This window comes from Panthera tigris, chromosome F2 (assembly GCF_018350195.1).
Source record: "Panthera tigris isolate Pti1 chromosome F2, P.tigris_Pti1_mat1.1, whole genome shotgun sequence".
Lineage (NCBI taxonomy): Eukaryota > Metazoa > Chordata > Mammalia > Carnivora > Felidae > Panthera > Panthera tigris.
The window spans coordinates 236501-254908 of NC_056676.1; the positions used below are offsets into that span (position 1 = coordinate 236501).

The window sequence follows — 18408 nt, forward strand, 5'->3', positions numbered from 1 at the left end:
GTCAGGGAGAATCCGAGCACTCTGAGCCCTGCTCAGGAGGTGGAAACCATCTCCTGTCTCCCTTCCGGACCCCGGTGAGGTCTCTACCCCCTGGGAAACAAGGGAAACTATCGGGCTTAGAAACCGACTTTCACCCGCCTAGTGTCAGTGCCGCTAATGAGGGTCAGGAAGACCCTCCTGGGGGGAGGACTCCCCTAGCTCGGCCTTCCATTGTCTCTGCTGATCCAGAAAAGCGCTTAGCAAAAGTCCCCGAGTCCAGCCGAGAGGCTTGGGGGATAACTTAAGTTCATTGCTGCGTGATTCAGGGTCTCCTTTTCTCCTGGAAATAGAACTCTGGGTCTGAAACACTACTGATGTCCGATCGTCCACGTGCTTAGAGCAGCCTGGCTACGCACGCCCCTGAAAACACACACTGCGATCCACAAAGCGTGTCGGAACTAACAGTAACCCCTTTTCCATCAGAATGTCCCCAAGCCCTGGCCCACTAGCTGTGCCTCAGGACCGTCGTCTGGAAACAGGGTAGCCATAGACACCCTGGGGCAGGGGTGCTGAGAGAACTAGAGGGCTGCAGGCTGCGTGACCATCATGCACTGGAATGTCCCCAGGGCAGGGACGGGGTTGAAGACCAGGCTCTGTCCCTTAAGGAGCAGCTGTGGAGGGGCGCCTGGGTGGCTCAGTCAGTTAAGCGTCCGACTTCAGCCCAGGTTATGGTCTCATGGTTTGTGAGTTCAAATCCCATGTTGGGCTCTATGCTGTCAGCACAGAGCCTGCTTTGGATCCTCTCTCTCTCTCTCTCTCTCTCTCTCTCTCTCTCTCTCCCCCTCCACCACTTATGTGCTCTCTCTCTCAAAAACAAACATTAAAAAAAAAAAAAGAGCACTTGGGGAGACTCAGTCTGGAGAATTCTGAGCGATCTTGGGGGGCCCCAAGTTGGCTAGGCTGGCCCTGGTGGGTGGTCAGGTGGCAGACAGGGGCTGTGGACTCAGAGGGCAGAAGCAGGACCCTCAGAGAGGGGTGGTCCTCATGAGCAGAGCCAGAACCCAGTTAACAGACTTCCTCCCCATCCCAGCTGACCAGCACCCCAGCTCTTGAGGGGCGCAGTGCACCCCAGCATTTAGAGGGCTCATGCCCAGGGAGGCTTCGGAAGCACACACGTCCAGTGGAGCCCACGCTCGTTACCTGAGACACGATGACAAGCTTGCCGGTCTCAGCGTCCACGGCCTGCACGACCCCAGACACGGTGCCATTGCCGACGGCCAGCCCCCGCACCAGCCTGGCACTGTTTACCACGGCAACGGTCTCATTGCTGATGGAGAAGAGGATGTTGGACTGGGGCTGGGGGCCACCCTCCGAGGTGATCTGGCGTAGGGAGAAATAGCAGTGCCCATCAGCCCCCGCCTCATCCTCAGAGCTCAGGGCCCGGAGCGCCCCATCTTAGCCCTCTGCGCCCAGGAGGGCAGGCCAGCCTGGAGCTAGGCAGGGGCCACGGGTGGGGGTGGGCGAGCACGCGGCCTTTGGTTCCTACCTGCATCATAGCCCCGATGATCAGCGTCACCTTCCTGGGTATCAACCTAAACGGGGAAAGACCTGCGTGTGGAGACACAAGAGAGAAGGGGGCCATCGTGTTCCAAGCTCGCGCAGCTGGGCAGAATTCACCCCTGAATATTTTCAGGGAGGCACGGTGCCTGGACATCCCTCCTCTGTTAGAAGGGACTGGCGAGGGCCTGGGGTCCTGACCAGCTCTGGGCGGGGGGGGTGGTGCTGAGCCCCCCCCCCCCAGGATTTCAGCCCGCCCATGGGCCTGAGGATCTGTGGTTCTCAGGGGCATGTTCTGTTGTTTACAACGATGCTTCATTTCACCAGATGTGAAACCCCACGAAAAGAAAGACAATTTTATTCATGTGAGACCCCTGCGTAGAGCAGTGGTTCTCACGGCATGGTCCCCTGACCAGCAGCACCAGGGTCACCGGGCAATCGTTAGAAATACACATTCTCCAGCCCATCCCGGTCTATGAAACCAGAATGAGGCAGGGCGGTGGGGGGGGGGGGGGCGGGGAGTCCTGAAATCTATATGTTAACAAGTCCTCCAGGGGATTCCGATGCACGTCAAGGTTTACATTCCAGTGCCTTCAAGATGTTCCATTTCACTGAACTTCTCCAATTTCTACTGATAAATTGCCTGAGAATAGTGCTCTACTTCAATGCCCTCAAAACTTCTCAGATGAAGAAAGAGGGGTGTGGGGGGTCAAGGACAAGGATGTCCTGGTCTCTGCAGCACAAAGAAGCCCAACACCATCGTCCTGCACCCCCCCCCCTGCAGTGCCCGCCCGGCAGGAGCACAGGAAGAGCCTGTGCAGTGAAGGAGTGTGGCGGTCGGTCGGCCCAGGGGCTGCTTTGTGCATCAGGATTAGTCTCCGCAGGGCTGAGCTATTTATGGCAGAAATGAATTCTTCTTCACCAGAAGAAAGGAGCCCTTCCTTCTAGAGGCACGAACCAGAACCACCAGCTCCGGCACAGTTTAATATAAAGTCTATCCGCCCCTGGGTGGACGAGACCCGTGGAGGACGCTGGCAGGAGACAAGCAGCTGATGGAGAAACTTGGACGGGAAAATTTGGCCAGCAGGGACTGGGAGGCTTGTGTGAACACCTAATGCCACAAGACGAGTCCCAAGTCACACACTGAGATGACCGTGGGGTGCCCCAGAGCTCCCTCACTCAGGACCTGCTTGCTCCAGGAGCTCACGACAAAAGTCCACTGCTTCTAAGGGCGGGTACAGACCGACTGTCAAGATGGGCTTCCACACAGGAGCCTAAATCTGCCCACGGCTTCTACCCAGCCGCTCCCTTCTGGCACCAAAGGGTTTCAAGAGTGTTCTTCCGCTCCCCGGCTGTGTGACCAGCGGCTCCCTTTCTCTGAGCCACATCCTGCCCACTCTGTCCCAGAGGGAGGTAAAAGTCACTCAGGTCCCTCCCTCTGGAGCTGCCTCCCCAGATCCCTGGGACTGGTGATGGCTCCCTTTTAATCAGGGGACATTGCAGGGTATAGATTTTAACCTGGTTTCTCCACGGCAGCTTCCTGGGCTACCCCCATAACTCCCTGGCCCGCCACAGAAATGACACACTTCCCACCCCGTGCATGCATGCAGTAAGGGCAGGACTGATCCCACACAGGAAGGTGGGAAGGGAAACAGCTTTACCTCAATCTGCTGCGGGGCTGAGTTGATTCGCTGTCCAGCTTTATCACTCACGGCTGCGGTGAGGCTGGTCTGGCCAGTGGCCACACCGTGGACGCGGAACGTGGCGGTATAGTCATCAAGGGCTTCATCGAGGACCCTGGAACAGAGGGAAGGGCTGGGACTTCTCCCCTGGACCTGCCAGTCCTGTCCCTGTGATGCCTTCCTCTGACCCCTAGGAGGACTCACACCAGTGTAATGATCTGGGAGGCTGCTCGGAGCTTCAGGTCCATGAAGGCGAAGTATTTGGCCAGGAAAGGCTTCTTGTGAAAGTCCAGCACCCGGACATATGCCTTGACCGTCTTTCCAATCTCCACCTGCATCCTAGGGGACAGAAACTCAGGGTAGCCTTTGAATGACCAGTTTCATCACCTACTGTACCCTAAGGCTTTCTGTGAAAGCGTCATCAACCTTAAACCCACAGACCTAGCTTGAACTCCAGACAATCAGCCAATCAACAGATGAAAATTAATCAAGTGCCTACTGCACACAAAGAGCTTTGGGGATCCTTAAATGCAAAACTTACGCTCTCCGCTCTTAAAGAATTAAGAATCTAGTTAGAGTGAAAAGAAACAGCCAGAATGGCATACAGTAGGAGTTCCATAAGTGCTCACTGACTGAACAGCTCACATCTGGCACCATATAATACGTACAGTAAGAACTTTAAGATACCAAGAGTCAGAAATGCTTAGTGACGAAGTAGAACTCTGATCAGCAAATTACCAGTGGAAGTAAAACCACAGAAGGAACATTTGAGGCGGTGTGAGAGAATATTGGCTTTTCAAGCACTCTAAGCTGCTCGAACATTCCCCTTTTAATTACTAACCATTCTCTCCAGTCAGGAAGATAGGAACCTGACAGCAACCCTCTATAAGCCTGGCTGCAGCTCCTTCAGGTATTTGCAGTAATAAAAATTCCCTGTTTACATTAAAGAAAAGCCTAGACCTATTATGCATTCCTTTTGCAAAAGCACTTGGCATAGCTCATTTTACTCATTTGCTGATGAGATTCCAAAACCCTCACACTAGGGAGAAAATTCACCATCAGCAAGGGGTATGCCTGGCCAGTTAGTAACTACACCAGCTAGAGACCGAGAATCCCCAAGTCGGGGCTCACGAGGAGATGACGTCGGGCGGGATTCGCAATTGAGCTTTACCGATGTTGACTGGCAGGAAGAAGTATAACCTCAGAGGCTGCTTGACATCACACACGCGGAGTGACAGAGGTGAGACAACATCATAAGCTCAAAGCAACTTGGCGGGGTGGGGGTGGGGGGGCAGGCGGAGCTGGGTACAGGGACTCAGAAACAGGGCATGAGGAAGATAACTCCCACAGAAACACCGCTCTCCCAGCCTCTGTGAATCAGCAGCGAGGGGCCTTTTAGGGAGTGGCTACTGACCTTGTCAACCACACAGACGTACGGCTCCTGAATGTCCGAGACGTAGACATCGGCCTTCGCCAGGGCTGGGAAGGCCAGGCACAGGTCATGGATCATGATGGTCGACACGCCCGGGAGCAAAGGGAACACCTGGAAGGTTGGAGTGGGGCTCAGTCCTGCAGCCGCTCATGGCATCGGCCCGTTGCCCATGGGACACCATCTCCAGGAGACGGCTGGGCCAGGGCTCAGAGGAAGATCCTAACCCAAGCATTGCACTGCCCACCCCTCGCCATGAGCCCCCACTGCCGACCAGGGGAAGTGCTTGAAATTTAAAATGGTAAAACTGGGATGGATCTCCGAGAGCATTTACTCCAATTTATGAGAAGGAGAAAACGGAAGCTGCTTAAAGCAGGGCAGTCGATGGCCACGGGGCACAGAGCAATTCGGAGGTAGAATGAGGATTCCAACCCGGGATTTCCCAGCTTCTGTGCAGGCCACCTGCCTCTGCAGCTCTGGTGACGGAAGAGTGTCATGCATGACATAGCTCCTTTCCAAACAAACCTCTCACTCAGAAGTCCTAACCTGAACTTGCAGAATCTCAAAACCTGCAAAGAGACCATAGAGGCCACCACAGTCTCAAGGTTTAGCTCTGTGAGTCTCATTCATCTCTGCCTCAGCCGTGCTTGACGTAGAGACCTTGTGAACATTCCGAGGAGATGGACACACCCGGGTTACTATGTTCTGGTCTTCACTGCAAAGACCCCCCCCACCCCCAATTTTAAACCTCCTTCTTTCCCTATCTGCTTCCTGGGACCACACGTTCAGAAGCATCTCTCCCCAAATAAACTGCACCATAATCACTCTCCCACGCTGTAGATGCGCTTGTAGTGACGTGTTGTATTGTTAAGGCATGTATCTCAACTACGTGGTCTGGGGGCTGGGCAAGTGGGGTACGCCACAGAGCTGGTGGGTGAATCCAGAGCGGCGCTTCCTGTCTCTAACCCTGGCTTTGCTGCCTGCAGCTTGTGGTGTTACAGTCATGGGGGGCAGGGGATGTTGACAGTGAATGGTTCAGTGCTTGCAAAGCTAGGATTTCAATATCAAGAACCAGTGGGGGAAATAAAAAGCAGATTTCTGACCCTAATGAGAGCGCCAAAAATGATCACATCATATCCAGGTTAAAATCCTTCAAAAAATGGGGCACCTGGGCGGCTCAGCTGGTTACGTGTCTGACTTCAGCTCAGGTCATGATCTCACGGTTTGTGGGGTCGAGCCCCACGTCAGGCTCTGTGCTGACAGATCGGAGCCTGGAGCCTGTTTCGGATTCTGTGTCTTCCTCTCTCTCTGCCCCTCCCCTGCTCACACTCTGTCTCTCTCTGTCTCTCTCAAAAATAAATAAGCACTCAAAATTTTTTTTTCTAAATCCTTCAAAGACTGCCCAGAGAGTGAGTCCAAATCCTTAGCCCATCCTGGAAGAACCTGGCACGAGCTGGCCCTTGCCCATGGCTCTAATGTCACTATAAACCATGATCCCTCACCACTGTCAGGCTCCAGCCACAGTTCTGCTCTGTTCTCCAAAGCCAGCTAGCACCTGCCTGCCTGCCTGCCTGCCTGCAGACCACACAGTCCATCTTAATGATCTGGGGTTCTTCCCCTGCACCCTGTCTTCACCTGCTGGCTCCTGCTCATCCTTCAGGCCCCTGTTCAAGCATCCTTCCTCAGAAAAGCCTTCCCTGACCAGACAGCTAAGAGCTACCTCTGTTCACTTCTCCTAGTGCAGCTTTACTGCATATAATTTGGCCATGATGGAGACCGTGGTCTAGTGTCCATCCTCCCTCAGGCTGTCTTCTCGCCAGCTGTAGCCTCAGGGCAGAGCCTGGCACCCAGCACAGTACCAATAAACATGTACCAATCAGGTCAAGATCCAGGATCACAGCTCTAGGTCACTGCAGTTACGGCAAAGAAACCTGACTTTCCAGCTTGCTTCCTTAGCTTTACTTTTAGCTTTGCTAAAACCTAGAAATTCTAGGGAAAAAAAAAAAGTCTGCAAACCCCATGTACCCTCATCTCTTTGGGAAGTGCTGTGATCCAACTCCTTCAATGCACATATGGGGAAACTGAGGCCCACTCAGGACGGGAACCCAGCCTTGGAGGGGCAGCACTGGGGAGAGAACCCAGGTGCCCAAGCTCCCAGTTCAGGGCTCCTTCTGCCACACTCTGCCAGAGCAACCAGAATGGAACTGTGGGCAGGGGAGGAGGGCGGGGCCGGCCGGAAAAGGCCAGAGCTGAGGCAGGCCCCAGCCCCATTAGCAAGCTCGGCCAAGCTGGAAACCCTGCCGGTGTCATTGAGCTCAAGGGCACATCAACCCGGATGAGGCGTGCCTGAGTTATTCCACACGATGACTTAGAGTCGATTAACAAAGATCCCGTGGCGGAAATCACACTCGCCTTCCAAAGCGATGCCTGTGCAATTTGAGCCATTGCCACACGAGTCCGGAATGAAATACAGGCCGAGGAGTGGGGTCTGAAACCAGGGGCCTCCAGTTTTGCCGAGGACGATTCATCCTGGCTTATTCTCTTTCCCTCAACGGAAACTCATTTAAAAACTTGAGAGAGAAATGAGAGCTTTCTTTGAAAGCCTAACGCGAGGCTCCGATCTAATCCTCCTGCAGAAGTTATTGCTGTCAGGACCTGGCGTGTCCTTCACAGCGTGAAGAAATTACACGTTGCACTGGCTGCTGAAAGACCCGCACAGGGGAATGCACGGAAAGCTTTCTCGTTTTCTTTTTTTCTCTCCTTCAAAAGGACCATTTTGCACATTTTAAACAAAGACGGAAAGTGGCGAGGGGAAATCAATTCGTCTTCTGCTTGATTTCCCAGAGGCTGGAGGTCCGGCCACCTTCCGGGTGACAGACGCGGAGACACTGCGTGGCCTGGCCGGCCGGCCTGCCTGCTGGCACCCATCAGCTCGCCTCACCCCCCCTGAACAAAGCTCTAAGGGAGAGAGTTCACCAGGCCCCTTGGGAGACGAAGAAGCTGCTCTGGGGGAAGCGGGGGGACCTGCCAGGCAGCTGGAGGCAGAGTGGGGGCCTGCCTCACTGCAAACTCTAGACTGTGCACGTCTGTTTCTGCAGGCATTCCGGGTCCACTTGCTTCTTGACCGACATTGAGGCACGAGTATGAAGGAGAGGAGGAGGAGAAAAATCCAAGCCCAGAGCAAATTCTAATTTCCAAGTGTTGAAGGTGCCACCTGAGAACTTCAGCGAACACTGAGCCCAGAGGAAAGTCCTGTCATCTCTTCAGAGGCGATGAATGCATTACTGCTCATTAAGACACTGTCGGTGGCACCGGAGGCAGCTCGTGAGTGGGCTGGAGCCGTGACGTCTACTGGCCCCCATCAGGCCCCGAGGGTCTGCCCGCATCATCCCGGTTCCTCGCTTCCCTGGGCCCCCACACACTTCAGACTTGTCCCTTGATAGGTAGCATTCATAGAAGAGTAAGGACCGTATAAATATTTCCACACGTCACAGGAGCCATCAGCTCCCGCTTCCTATTATATAGCGTGCTTGTCAATGTTGTGCGGTGGGTCAGGCCGTGCCACGCAAGCACTGGGGTCTGTGCCCCCGACTGGATGCCATCGAGACCCCGAGGGGGTGACCACGAGCCCATGAAGATCACAGACACCGAGAAGAACCCTGGCTTGGATGCTGGGTGGAAATCCAGCCAGGGACCCCAGCCAGCCCTATGCCCTCCTGCAGGGCCAGGACTGGGACGGGTACCTCTGTCCACGGGTCACACTCAGGGGGAAAGCAGGACACACCCAAGTTCAAACCCTGAGGCTCGCACCTGCTACCCGCCTCATCTTCCTTCCTGACGCGCTTCCACAGACGTACAATGTCACCATGATCGGCTATGCATCACGGGACCAAGGAAATGGGCAGAAACACTGTGGCTCATGAGGTGTTCCCCACGGACTCCCAGTGCCTGGACCGGGACCAGGCACATGACAGGCACCAATCTTTGCGAGATGAATGCATTAGTTACAGGTACAAAGTGCTTGGCGCACAGTAGGGCCTTCCCCGCTGCTCTTATAATCGCATGATTATAAGATCCTTCTGTTGGAACGACTTGGTTTGAAACATAAAGAATCGGTGAGAAGAAAGAAACCCTAAGTTTAACTCGGGTAAACACTCCTAGGGGCAACCCAGCCAAAACTGAAACGAAGGCCCCTTGCAGAGTTTTAGGGGGTGTGAGCAGAATTCCGCACAGCCCTCCATGCATTGTGGGGACATAATAGGCTCCACAATGGGCCCGGTGCATGAGCTCCGCGGCTGCCTTCCAGAGACAGACGCTCAGAAGCCGAAACACCCAGAAGCCATTCTTGCATCCCGAATGTGTATCAATAGGAAAGAAAGAAACATTTTCTATGAGCTAATTGAAAAACTCCTGTGGGCTTTCTTGTCTCTGTGATTAAGGGAAATGAGAATGTTGCTAATTAGCAGCTGGAAAATGCCAAAGAAATGTGTAAACGTCCTTCAGAAACAACCGTCTGAGAGAAGCTGCTAGGATCTGTCACAGATTGTCAACGCTCCATGAAAAACTTCCCTGGCAGGTTACAGAAGAGGCAAGGGGGAACCAGATCCCAATCTCCACCTCGAGGTGGAGAGGTCTCTGCACAGGTGATGGGAAGCAGAGACACCAGGGCTCAAGGTGCCTTCAGGACACCTTCTGGGGCAAGAGCGACTCTTGTAGGGACTGTCACACGGGCTGCTGCTGGTACGTCCATAGTGTGCTAAGCTTGTCCTGTGGGATGTCTGCACTGGGCACCGTGTCCCATTCCATAAGGGCCACGAAGCAATGAGACATGCAAGCAAAGGGCCAGTCCACAGGCAAGAGAGAAGGGCTATAGCTCTACTAGAACCATCTGTAAAATGGGGACATTAATATTTGTCTTGATTGGAGAATCCTAGCATCTGTTGCTGAGGGGGACTGCACAGGGAACTGCAGAATTGTAGGACTGAACAGGGGCTCACAGGTCGCCTGGGGAAACTTGCCTCTGATGCTGAAATCCCATCTCTAGTTTTCCAGACAAGGGTCCCAGCTCCCATTTGGTTGCCTCCAGAGACGGGGCACTCACTACCTACAGAGGCAGCCCAGTCCAACATGGGCTCTTCAAAGCATTTGTTCTTGGAGGAAAGTTCTCTCTCTGGCTGTAGGTTTATCCTCAGGGCTTACTCAAAACGTATGGTGCGAGGTAAATATGAGTAAAGGGGTCCCCAAGTATTGTTGGCACTGTGTACATTTTTCTGAACTGCAACTTCCCTCTTCTTTATTTTTTTTAATGTTTATTTTTGAGAAAGAGAAAGAGCGAGCGAGCACGAGTGGGGGAGGGGCAGAGATAGAGAGGGAGACACAGAATCTGAAGCAGGCTCCAGGCTCTGAACTGCCAGCACAGAGCCCGACGTGGGGCTCGAACTAGTGAACTACGACACTTGAGCCAAAGTTGGACACTCAACTGACTGAGCCACCCAGGGGCCCTGAAACTTCCCTCTTCCTGATAACAGGGGAGTTATTTTTAATTTCCAGAAGTAAAGCAAAGCAAGGCATATCTCAAGCAGTCAGAATTATTTACGATTTGAGCTTTTCCTTTTAATATGAAGGATGTGACAGCAAACACTCATTTACATGGCAGGAGGGATGGCCAGGGAATTATTCTTTCTTTCATAAAGGGAACAAAAATGCTCAGGGGACAGCTTCCTATGATCTCGGGCTTCTAGCAGCACACATTTATTCCCAGGTGCTGAGAGATCATGTTTTCTTGTTCTGATTTACGGCCACACACCTCACAGGTCCTGCCATGTGAGACTGTGCCTCTGAGAGGAACAGGAACATTATGACGTGTTTCCTCACCCTTCACCGAAGGGCCATACCAGGGAAAAGCGTCCTTTCCACAGACAGGTAAAGACCAAGGCCGACCACTGGAAGAATGTAAAAAAATGTAAAAACAAATAACAAAAACAAAGAAAAACCTCAACTGTCCTCAAAAGACCCAAGCCACCAAAACTGACTCAGAAAGAAACAATGTGAATAGGCCGATAACAAACGAAGAGACTGAATTTATAATCAAAAAACTACCCACGAAGGAAAGATGATGGCCCAGTGGCTTCACCGGTTAATCCTACCAGACATTTAAGAGTAATTATTAGCTGGGCGCCTGGGTGGTTCAGTCAGCTGAGCGGCCAACTTTGGCTCAGGTCATGACTTCACAGTTCATGAGTTTGAGTCCCACATCGGGCTCACTTGCTGTCAGCTCAGAGCCCGCTTCAGATCCCCTGTCCCTCTCTTGCTCTGCGCCTCCCCTGCTCTCTCTTTCTAAAATGGATAAACATTTATTTTTTTTTAAAAGAGTAATTATTACCAAGTCTACATAAACTGTTCCAAAAATAAGAAGGAACACTTCTAAGCCATTCTGTGAGGCCGATGTCACCCTGATACCCAAACTGGACAAAGAAATCACAGAAGAGAAAAGCACGGACCAGCATCTCTTACGACTCTTAACGACACAAACCCGCCAAAATATTAGCACGCCAAAATATTAGCCCAGTTCCATATAAAAAGAACTATATGTCACGATCAAGTAGTGCTTGTCCCAAGAATGCAAGGTTGGTTTAACATCTGAAAGGCAACTAACACCATTCATCATATCAACAGAATAAAAAACAAAAAACCACATCAATATTTCAAGAGACACAGAGCATTTGACAAAGTCCAACACTCTTGTGTGTGTGTGTGTGTGTGTGTGTGTGTAAAAGCAGGGAGGAGATGGCTCAACCGTCCGGGCTTTCTGTTTGAGGTGATGAAAATGCCCCAGAACTGACTGTGGTCATGGCTGCACCTGCCTAGGAATGTATTAGACACCACTGAATCGCACACTTTAAATAGGTGGACGGTATGGCATAGGAATTATACCACAATATTAAGCTGTTGTTAAAAACCAACAGAAAGGGATGCCTGGGTGGCTCAGGCGGTTGAGCGTTGGACTCTTGATTTCAGCTCAGCTCATAATCCCGAGGTTGTGGGATGGAGCCCTGCCCTGGGCTCTGCACTGATCATGGAGCCTGCTTGGGATTCATTCATTCATTCATTCATTCATTCATTCATTCTCTCTCTCTCTCCTCCTCTGCCCCTCACCCCCCCTTGTGTGCTTTCTCTCTCTCTCAAAAACAAAAATAAAAACCTTTTTAAAAATAACAAAAGGCCACTAGAGGCACACTGCAGCTGTCCCTTAGACACAGTCTCTGCTTTCCACTCTGCCACAGTCCCCACCACCCCCTACTACTCTCTGACACTGAAACTAAGCCTCTCCCACACTTCCAGGTACGTTCCTCATGGGAAACCCTGCTCATGTCCCTCATTTACTTTCCACCTATCCCACTCCAGAGGCAAATAATTTCGTGACACCCGTGTCAAGATGGTCAGTGAATGCAAACCGAGAAAAGGACCTCTGGAGCCGCCCAAAGGCAACAGCACAGTGGCAATTTAATGACACGACTTAGGTGTCATGTCTTTGTTCTTGGCCGCCTACATTTATGACTTCTGGTAGTGGTCTGATACGTTCTCTGACACATTCCGTAGTGAGTTTGTTTTAAAGGAAGTTCGGTTTTCGTAACTGCAAAAATAACTCATTGTGCAGATATGCAGACATTTAGGATACTGGTGTTTGTTTTTACCCTTTGCTACAACTATACGGCTATTTAAAAAAAGAGAGAGAGAGAGATTTAAACAACCGAAATGCTCTACAAAGAGAGAATGGCTAAGTACAAATGACAGCATAGAAATAATCAGCCAGCCTACAGAGCAACACGGGGGGGAAAAAAAACTAAGGGTGTAACCACTGACCAAAGCAGAATACTAAATTCTTCCATATCACAGGCACAGCTAAGTCAATATTTGCAAGAATAGGAAGAAGGTCAAGAAAGGAATATGGGAAAACACAAAAAGCAGATATATCTTTCAAAAGCAATCTTCCTGGGGGGCCTGGGGCGGCTCAGTCCGTTCAGCATCCAACTCTTAATTTCGGCTCAGGTCACGATCTCACAGTTCGTGGGATCGAGCCCCGTGTTGGCCTCTGTGCTAACAGTACAGAGCCTGTTTCCCACTCTCTCTTCTCTCTCCCTCTTTCAAAATAAATCAGTAAACTTTGTTTTAAAAAAAGCAATCTTCCTTACGGTTGTCAGACTTGTGTTTATATGATAATGTTTTAATTCACAGACTGATTGACAGGAAACCATTAGCTAACTAAGAGTGTGGGTAGTTTGCAGAGAAGGAACAAAAGTCACAAATGATGGAAGTTTCGCGAACAATGAATCAGAGACTCTAAAGACGTTCCAAGTCGCATCTGCTGCGATTGAGCACCTGCTTCTGACACAACCAATCTGATAACCACAAGGCCACCGGACGAGGGATGACAAGGACGGTGGAGATGGGCCCGTACTCACCGTGGCCACGCCCCTGGCCTCCTGGTAGGTCACCTTGATGATGTCTGTGGTGCTGGTGTTGAGGAAGAAGTAGCCAGAGTCTTCTCTGATGTGCAGCTCAGCCTGCAAGGAAGGGTGGGCCTGGGTGTCGAAGGCGAGGCCCCCCCGTGGCTCACGCCCAGGTGGCAGGTGGAAGGGACCGTACCTGCACATCGGGGTGGTTGTAGATGGTCCCCTCTTCCGGGCTCACCCTCACGTCCTCCACCAGGATGAGTTCTATGGAGGCCGACACAGGCGTGAGAGGGTCGTGCTGAAGGGGTGAGGCAGTGCTATTAGATCCATAGGCAATGGCCCAACCCTGGCCAGTCTGCGGGTCGCCCCCCCCACCGACCCCTGCCCTGAAGGAGCATGGAGACCCCAGGTCCTGGCGTCACCCCAGGGCACTCATTATGTTGGGGACATAAGCCCCAGTAAAACCATCATGTTTCAAGCCCAGCTTAGAGGACACATTCCTTTGAGGCAACCAGAATTCTGCCAAGGCCGGTGCCCCACCCCAGGTGGCCCGGCCCCATGAGAGTGGTGATTCCCACGCACTCCAGGAAAGTGGGGGTGCACAGCAGATGACCTGCTGCAGTGCCCTGTGTGAGGGACGGGGACACGGGCAAACAGCATATAGGTGCTGAGAGGAGGGGCCGTGGAGGCGTCCTCATGGGGGGGCTCATGGGGGATGCAGCACAGCCCTCACTCCCCTGGGTGCTGCCCATATCCCTATGCGAAGCTGCTGCCTGTCCTTCCAGGGAGACTGCTGGACCCAACCCAGCCCTGTACTCACCTGCTTCAGCACCCGTCCCCGCCCAGCCCTGTGCTAGCCCTGGGGGTTCGACAGCGGTCCTCAGGCAATGATGCAGATTTAATCCAATGTCAGGATTACATTATAAGGGACAGTAAACGAACGGCCTGTGTCAGCGCGTAGGACAGGTTGTGAAGGCGACGAAGGGCCAGGTAGGCGCGAGGGGGGTGGGGGGGGGGACTCTCAAATGAGCAGACACCCCGAAGTGAAGGCGTGAGCAGTACTGCTAGAGAAAAGCCCACAGGCCAACGAGGCTAAGTGCAGATGCCCTGGAGGGGGAGGCCCGCGAGGCCACCCACAGCCAAGGGACTCCCTGTGCAGGTGGGGACAGACGACCTCGGGCTGAAGCCACCAGGGGCGTACAGGTGTGCTCCTTCAGGGCCAGCCTCAGTGCCACTCCCACTGGGGTCTCCACCCCCTTGCTCCCCCCCCACCCGGGAGACAATTTCAAGCCCCGTCTGCTGGAACTTAGGGTCCCTTGGAACCCCATCCCACCCTCTCCTTCCAGCCATTATCTGCTGCCTTCACCCTACTCAAAACCCACGTTGGTGTGGGTATCATTCAGCAGGACCGCTCTTGGGGAGCCCTTCCATGCACCCATTTGCCACCCAGGAGCAGTGCCTCTGCGGGGGGCCCATGAGATGCTGGGGTGGGGAGGCTCGGGTCAGCGGGCCTTGACCCAAGCGTATGCAGACGATGGCAACAGTCTGTATGTGCAGGGATGTCTGTACCATACCAGGGGGCGCACAGGGGGATCTGAGGCCCTGGGCAGCTACTGTGTGCCCAGGGTTCAGGGACTGCTTCCCAGAGGTTGACACTGTGGCTGAGCCTCCCAAACAGGAAGTAAGGGAGTGAGGGGACAGCATTCCAGGCAGTGGGGACTGGAGCTGCAAAGGCACAGAAGCCTGAGCCACCTGGGCACAACCTCGGGCGGGGTCTGAGGTCAGGGCCACGGGTGGGGGGCGGGGGGAATCAGGCTGGACAGACGAGGCTGAGGGCTCCCAAAGCTGTGCGCCGGGGCCTCGAGGTGACAGGGCCAGACTGCCTGAATGCCAGGCGTGTGGGGCAGGGGTACTGGCGGCCAGAAGCCAGAGGGAAGGCGCTCGATTCAGGGATGGGTTAGTGAATAGAGGGTGCGACCCAGCAAAGGGACTCAGGACACTGGGAGGCCGGACAGGATGCAGGCAGACGCGGGGGCCTCCCTGCCACCGGCAGGCCTGGGGACGTACCGGCTGCACCACTCTGGCCGTGCTGAGGTGGGACTGCTGGTAGCCAGTCGCGGTGGCGGAGATGGCTGTGGTTCCCGACGCCTCGTGCACCGAGATGGCCTGCAAACCTGAGTCCAGGGAGAGGAAAACGGGTGTCGGGTTTTGCCCCCTGCCTCCCTGTGATTTGCAGTATTAAATCTCCATAGTCCTAAACATACATCACTGAGTCTGTTTAAACTGCATGCACCATAAGAGTTAGCGGGCCCTGAGCAAAAGGCCCACGGTGCAGTTTCGGGGAGCTGCACAGGACTCCATGTGTGGCTGCCGAGGGGTCTGTGAAGGCAGCATGACTCAGAGCAGCACGGGTCCCAGAGGCTGGCTGATCCGTACAACCGGGGATGGGAGACACACCAGCTGTGCACCCTGAGCCCGTGTCCCCATCCCTGAAATAGAGATTCCAGGTCCTGCCTCACAGAACGTCTGTGCAGGATCAAAGCAGAGGAGTGAACTTGCTTCCTTTCCGTTCTGGATAAAGGGGAGTCCCCGACGAAAGCCCCCAGCAGCCGCCAGCCCTCCTCAGCACCCCTCTCGTCTGTCTGGGGTTTCACGACACCCTGTCCTTCTGACCTGGGTCGTCGGGCTCAACACCCAGCTCACCGTGCAACTTCTTCTGGCCGCTCCCATCGTCCCGGGCCACCAGCTGCATGGGCAGGTCAAGGTTGATGCTGGCCAGCGACGGCCTGGTCGACTCCCACTGGATGTTCAGAGAGCTGAAGTTGTCGAATCTGTGGCCCTGCTGGTCGTAGGCGGCCAGGTCCAGCAGGGGGTTGCAGTGGCTGGAGACTAGAACCTGCGAGAAGCAAAAGTCAGATGTCGTGGCCAAGCCCAGGCCTGGACACAGCCACTCTTGACCATGCGGTGCACCCTGAACCTGGCTGACTGCCTTCGGAAGGGCTCCCAGCATCCTGGCGATGGAGGGGGGCAAGTCACTAACTACCGCTGTGCAGCGGTCAAGATGCTTCATAGGCTCGTCCAACCTGGTGTCTTAGTCCACCCCGTGGTCCTTTAGGGGGGACCGGTTTGCCCTTTCAAGGAGGCCTTGGCGATATCTGAAAGCATTTTTGATTTTTATAGCTGGGTGGGGGTGCAACAGGCATCTAGTGGGTAGAGGTCAGGGATGCTGCCTAACACCCTCTAATGCACAGGACAGCCCTCAAGAAGTAAGGATCTGGCCCCAAAGGTCAGGAGTGCCAAGGTCAAGACACCCCGCCCTAGAGCCCTCCCCCAGCCAGGCTGCTCTCTCCTTCCTCTCTTGGCCTCACCTTTCCAAATCCTTGCTACCTCCTCCCTGCCCCACCGAGCCCCTCCAAGAGGAAGGCTGCCCCCACCTGGGTTTCATAGGAACGCCAGTTACAGCCTCCAAAATGTTCCAGAGCCATTCGGCTTGCAAGGCTCCTTGCAGAGCCAAGTTCTCACCTGATCCTTAAATATCCCAATGAGATGGGAGCTGTCGTCCCTACATAAAGGGTGAGGAAGCAGAGTCCCAGGGAAGAAAAGGAATAAATAAAAGGCAACTCCGAGAATGAGTGGCACACCCTTCGGGGTTCGGCTCCAAACCCTGAATTACTAACCACTCTACCATTCCCTCTTGCTCCCCAGGCAAACCCGCCCTGGGCAACCCAAGCCAAGTCGCCCTCCTTCCTCCCAGACGCTGCTTCATCCCCCACCCTCCCCGCCTCCTGGCAAGGGGGCAGGTGCGGCAGGTAGTGAAGCAGGGACCCTAGGTACATAGGCATCCGCGTCCCCCTGCCTGGCCTGGAAGCTCGGCCTGTCACCACCCCAGGCAAGCCAGTGGGAGTCACAACAGGGCCCACCTCCCAGGACTCTGTTTTAACCAAGGGTCGTATGAGACCATTTGCAAGAGGTCGGCTCACTGTAACAAACGTGCAGGCAGGGACACGGGCGGTCATGCGCATTTTTTTAAAAGATGTCCTGTGAAAACCAAGCCACAATAAGTTACTGTTTTCCATTAAACATGCTGAATTATTTGATCACATATCCATACACTTTTATTGTGTTAAATCCTAACTGTTGTGACAGCATGCTTAGCAACTAGGGTACATTAGTTTACATCTTTTTATAGATAATCTAAGAGGGTTAATTTTTCTTTTCCAGGTTTTAATCTTCTTCACCTCTTCCAAAGAAAAACAAAGGAAACATTCCTAGAATACTCACACCAACAGCTTTGCCATGTTTCTACGAACACGTATTTGCCACGTGTCCACTTGTTTTGTTGTAAAATCAGGAACTGACAAGCCTAATCTGAAAGCAAAAGCTTCAACTGGGCCTGCAAATTCTAGTCCAGATAAATCTGACACAAGATTTCCCAAAGCAGCAGCTGCCATAGTTGATATTCCCCCAAAATTCCAATAGACATCTCAATATGCCTGCAACAATCGTATTCGCATTATCCAAGAAGCCAAGCACTATGAAAGATATTGCAATGTGGATGAATACCTATCTCAGTTATCCTGTTGTGGGTGATGGCGCTTCCAATTTTTCCTGGGCGGTGGTAATGGAATGGAGGGGGTGTAGCTCCTTGAGCAGCCAGCTCCTCTCAGTGGAGTACAGGTTGTACGTGAAGTTGCACGCATGCCCGGTGCTGTGTTCAGCACCTCCATGGGCTCCTTGGGGCTGTTTTACCAGGGGCCGCTAGAACCAGCAGCCCCCACCCACAGCAGCACCAAGACTGCGGGTGGGGCGCAGCGGCCTGACCAGGCCTCAACCTGCAAGGGTGTCAGGCTCCTCAGCAGGCAGAGCAGCCTGGACCTGGCTTGCTGAGGAGCAGTGACAGGGAGCAGAGCAGGGACCGCCCACCCCTCCCCCCCCCCGCCCCCGCCTCCGTGGCAGTCCCAGAGAGCAATTTCTGGCAAGGCGGGGGAAGAAGGAGCTTGACTCCCCCTCATATGCATTCTTAAGAAGACCCAGACTCTTTGTTCAAGTTCTTCTATAAGCGCTTCCCCACTTACAGTGGACCTCCGTTTCTATCGCCTACTCTCTCAGGATGGGTTCGCTGCTGTGTCCAATCACCAGGTGGCTCTTATCTTGGTGTCACTCCTGTATCCAATCAAGAGGAAGTTCTCAACGTATCTTGCTCACTTGCCCAGTCACCAAGAGCCTCTCATATTGATCTTAACCAGGTGTCCAATCACCTGGTGGCTCTCACCTGGCCCTCCTCCCTTCCTCCCCCAGGGGCCATCTT

General features: G+C 53.5%; 2 protein-coding genes and 1 pseudogene across 2 annotated transcripts in view; all 3 read right to left on the bottom strand.

The window, feature by feature from the left end:
* Positions 1-3259, bottom strand: part of LOC122235139 (nuclear pore membrane glycoprotein 210-like) — a 60404-nt gene extending 57145 nt beyond the window's left edge. Inside the window, exons 1-3 of the mRNA XM_042973607.1 lie at positions 3198-3259; positions 1526-1571; positions 1180-1359 (exon numbers count right to left, since the gene is read on the bottom strand). Of these exons, the coding sequence (XP_042829541.1) occupies positions 1180-1359; positions 1526-1534 (189 nt within the window). The 5' untranslated portion in view covers positions 1535-1571; positions 3198-3259. The remainder of the gene's footprint in view (positions 1-1179; positions 1360-1525; positions 1572-3197) is intronic.
* A 168-nt stretch (positions 3260-3427) lies between these two features.
* Positions 3428-16656, bottom strand: LOC122235096 (nuclear pore membrane glycoprotein 210-like). The gene is made up of 5 exons (XM_042973544.1): positions 15804-16656; positions 15168-15274; positions 13294-13398; positions 13110-13211; positions 3428-4761 (listed from the first exon to the last, which is right to left on the bottom strand). Exons 1-5 carry the CDS (start codon positions 16168-16170, stop codon positions 4534-4536), a joined length of 909 nt encoding a protein of 302 aa, XP_042829478.1. The 5' UTR covers positions 16171-16656; the 3' UTR covers positions 3428-4533.
* A 668-nt stretch (positions 16657-17324) lies between these two features.
* Positions 17325-18405, bottom strand: LOC122235140 (annotated as a pseudogene).
* Positions 18406-18408: the final 3 nt, after the last annotated feature.

Excerpts from the sequence above, each read along its gene's own strand:
- LOC122235096 (XM_042973544.1), bottom strand. The coding sequence starts at position 16,170 with ATGAAGCATCTTGACCGCTGCACAGCGGTAGTTAGTGACTTGCCCCCC. Across the intron at positions 13,399-15,167 it reads CGGCCAGAGTGGTGCAGCCG|CACGACCCTCTCACGCCTGT; the intron begins GTACGTCCCCAG and ends TCACCCCTTCAG. Across the intron at positions 4,762-13,109 it reads AGGCCAGGGGCGTGGCCACG|GTGTTCCCTTTGCTCCCGGG; the intron begins GTGAGTACGGGC and ends CCAACCTTCCAG.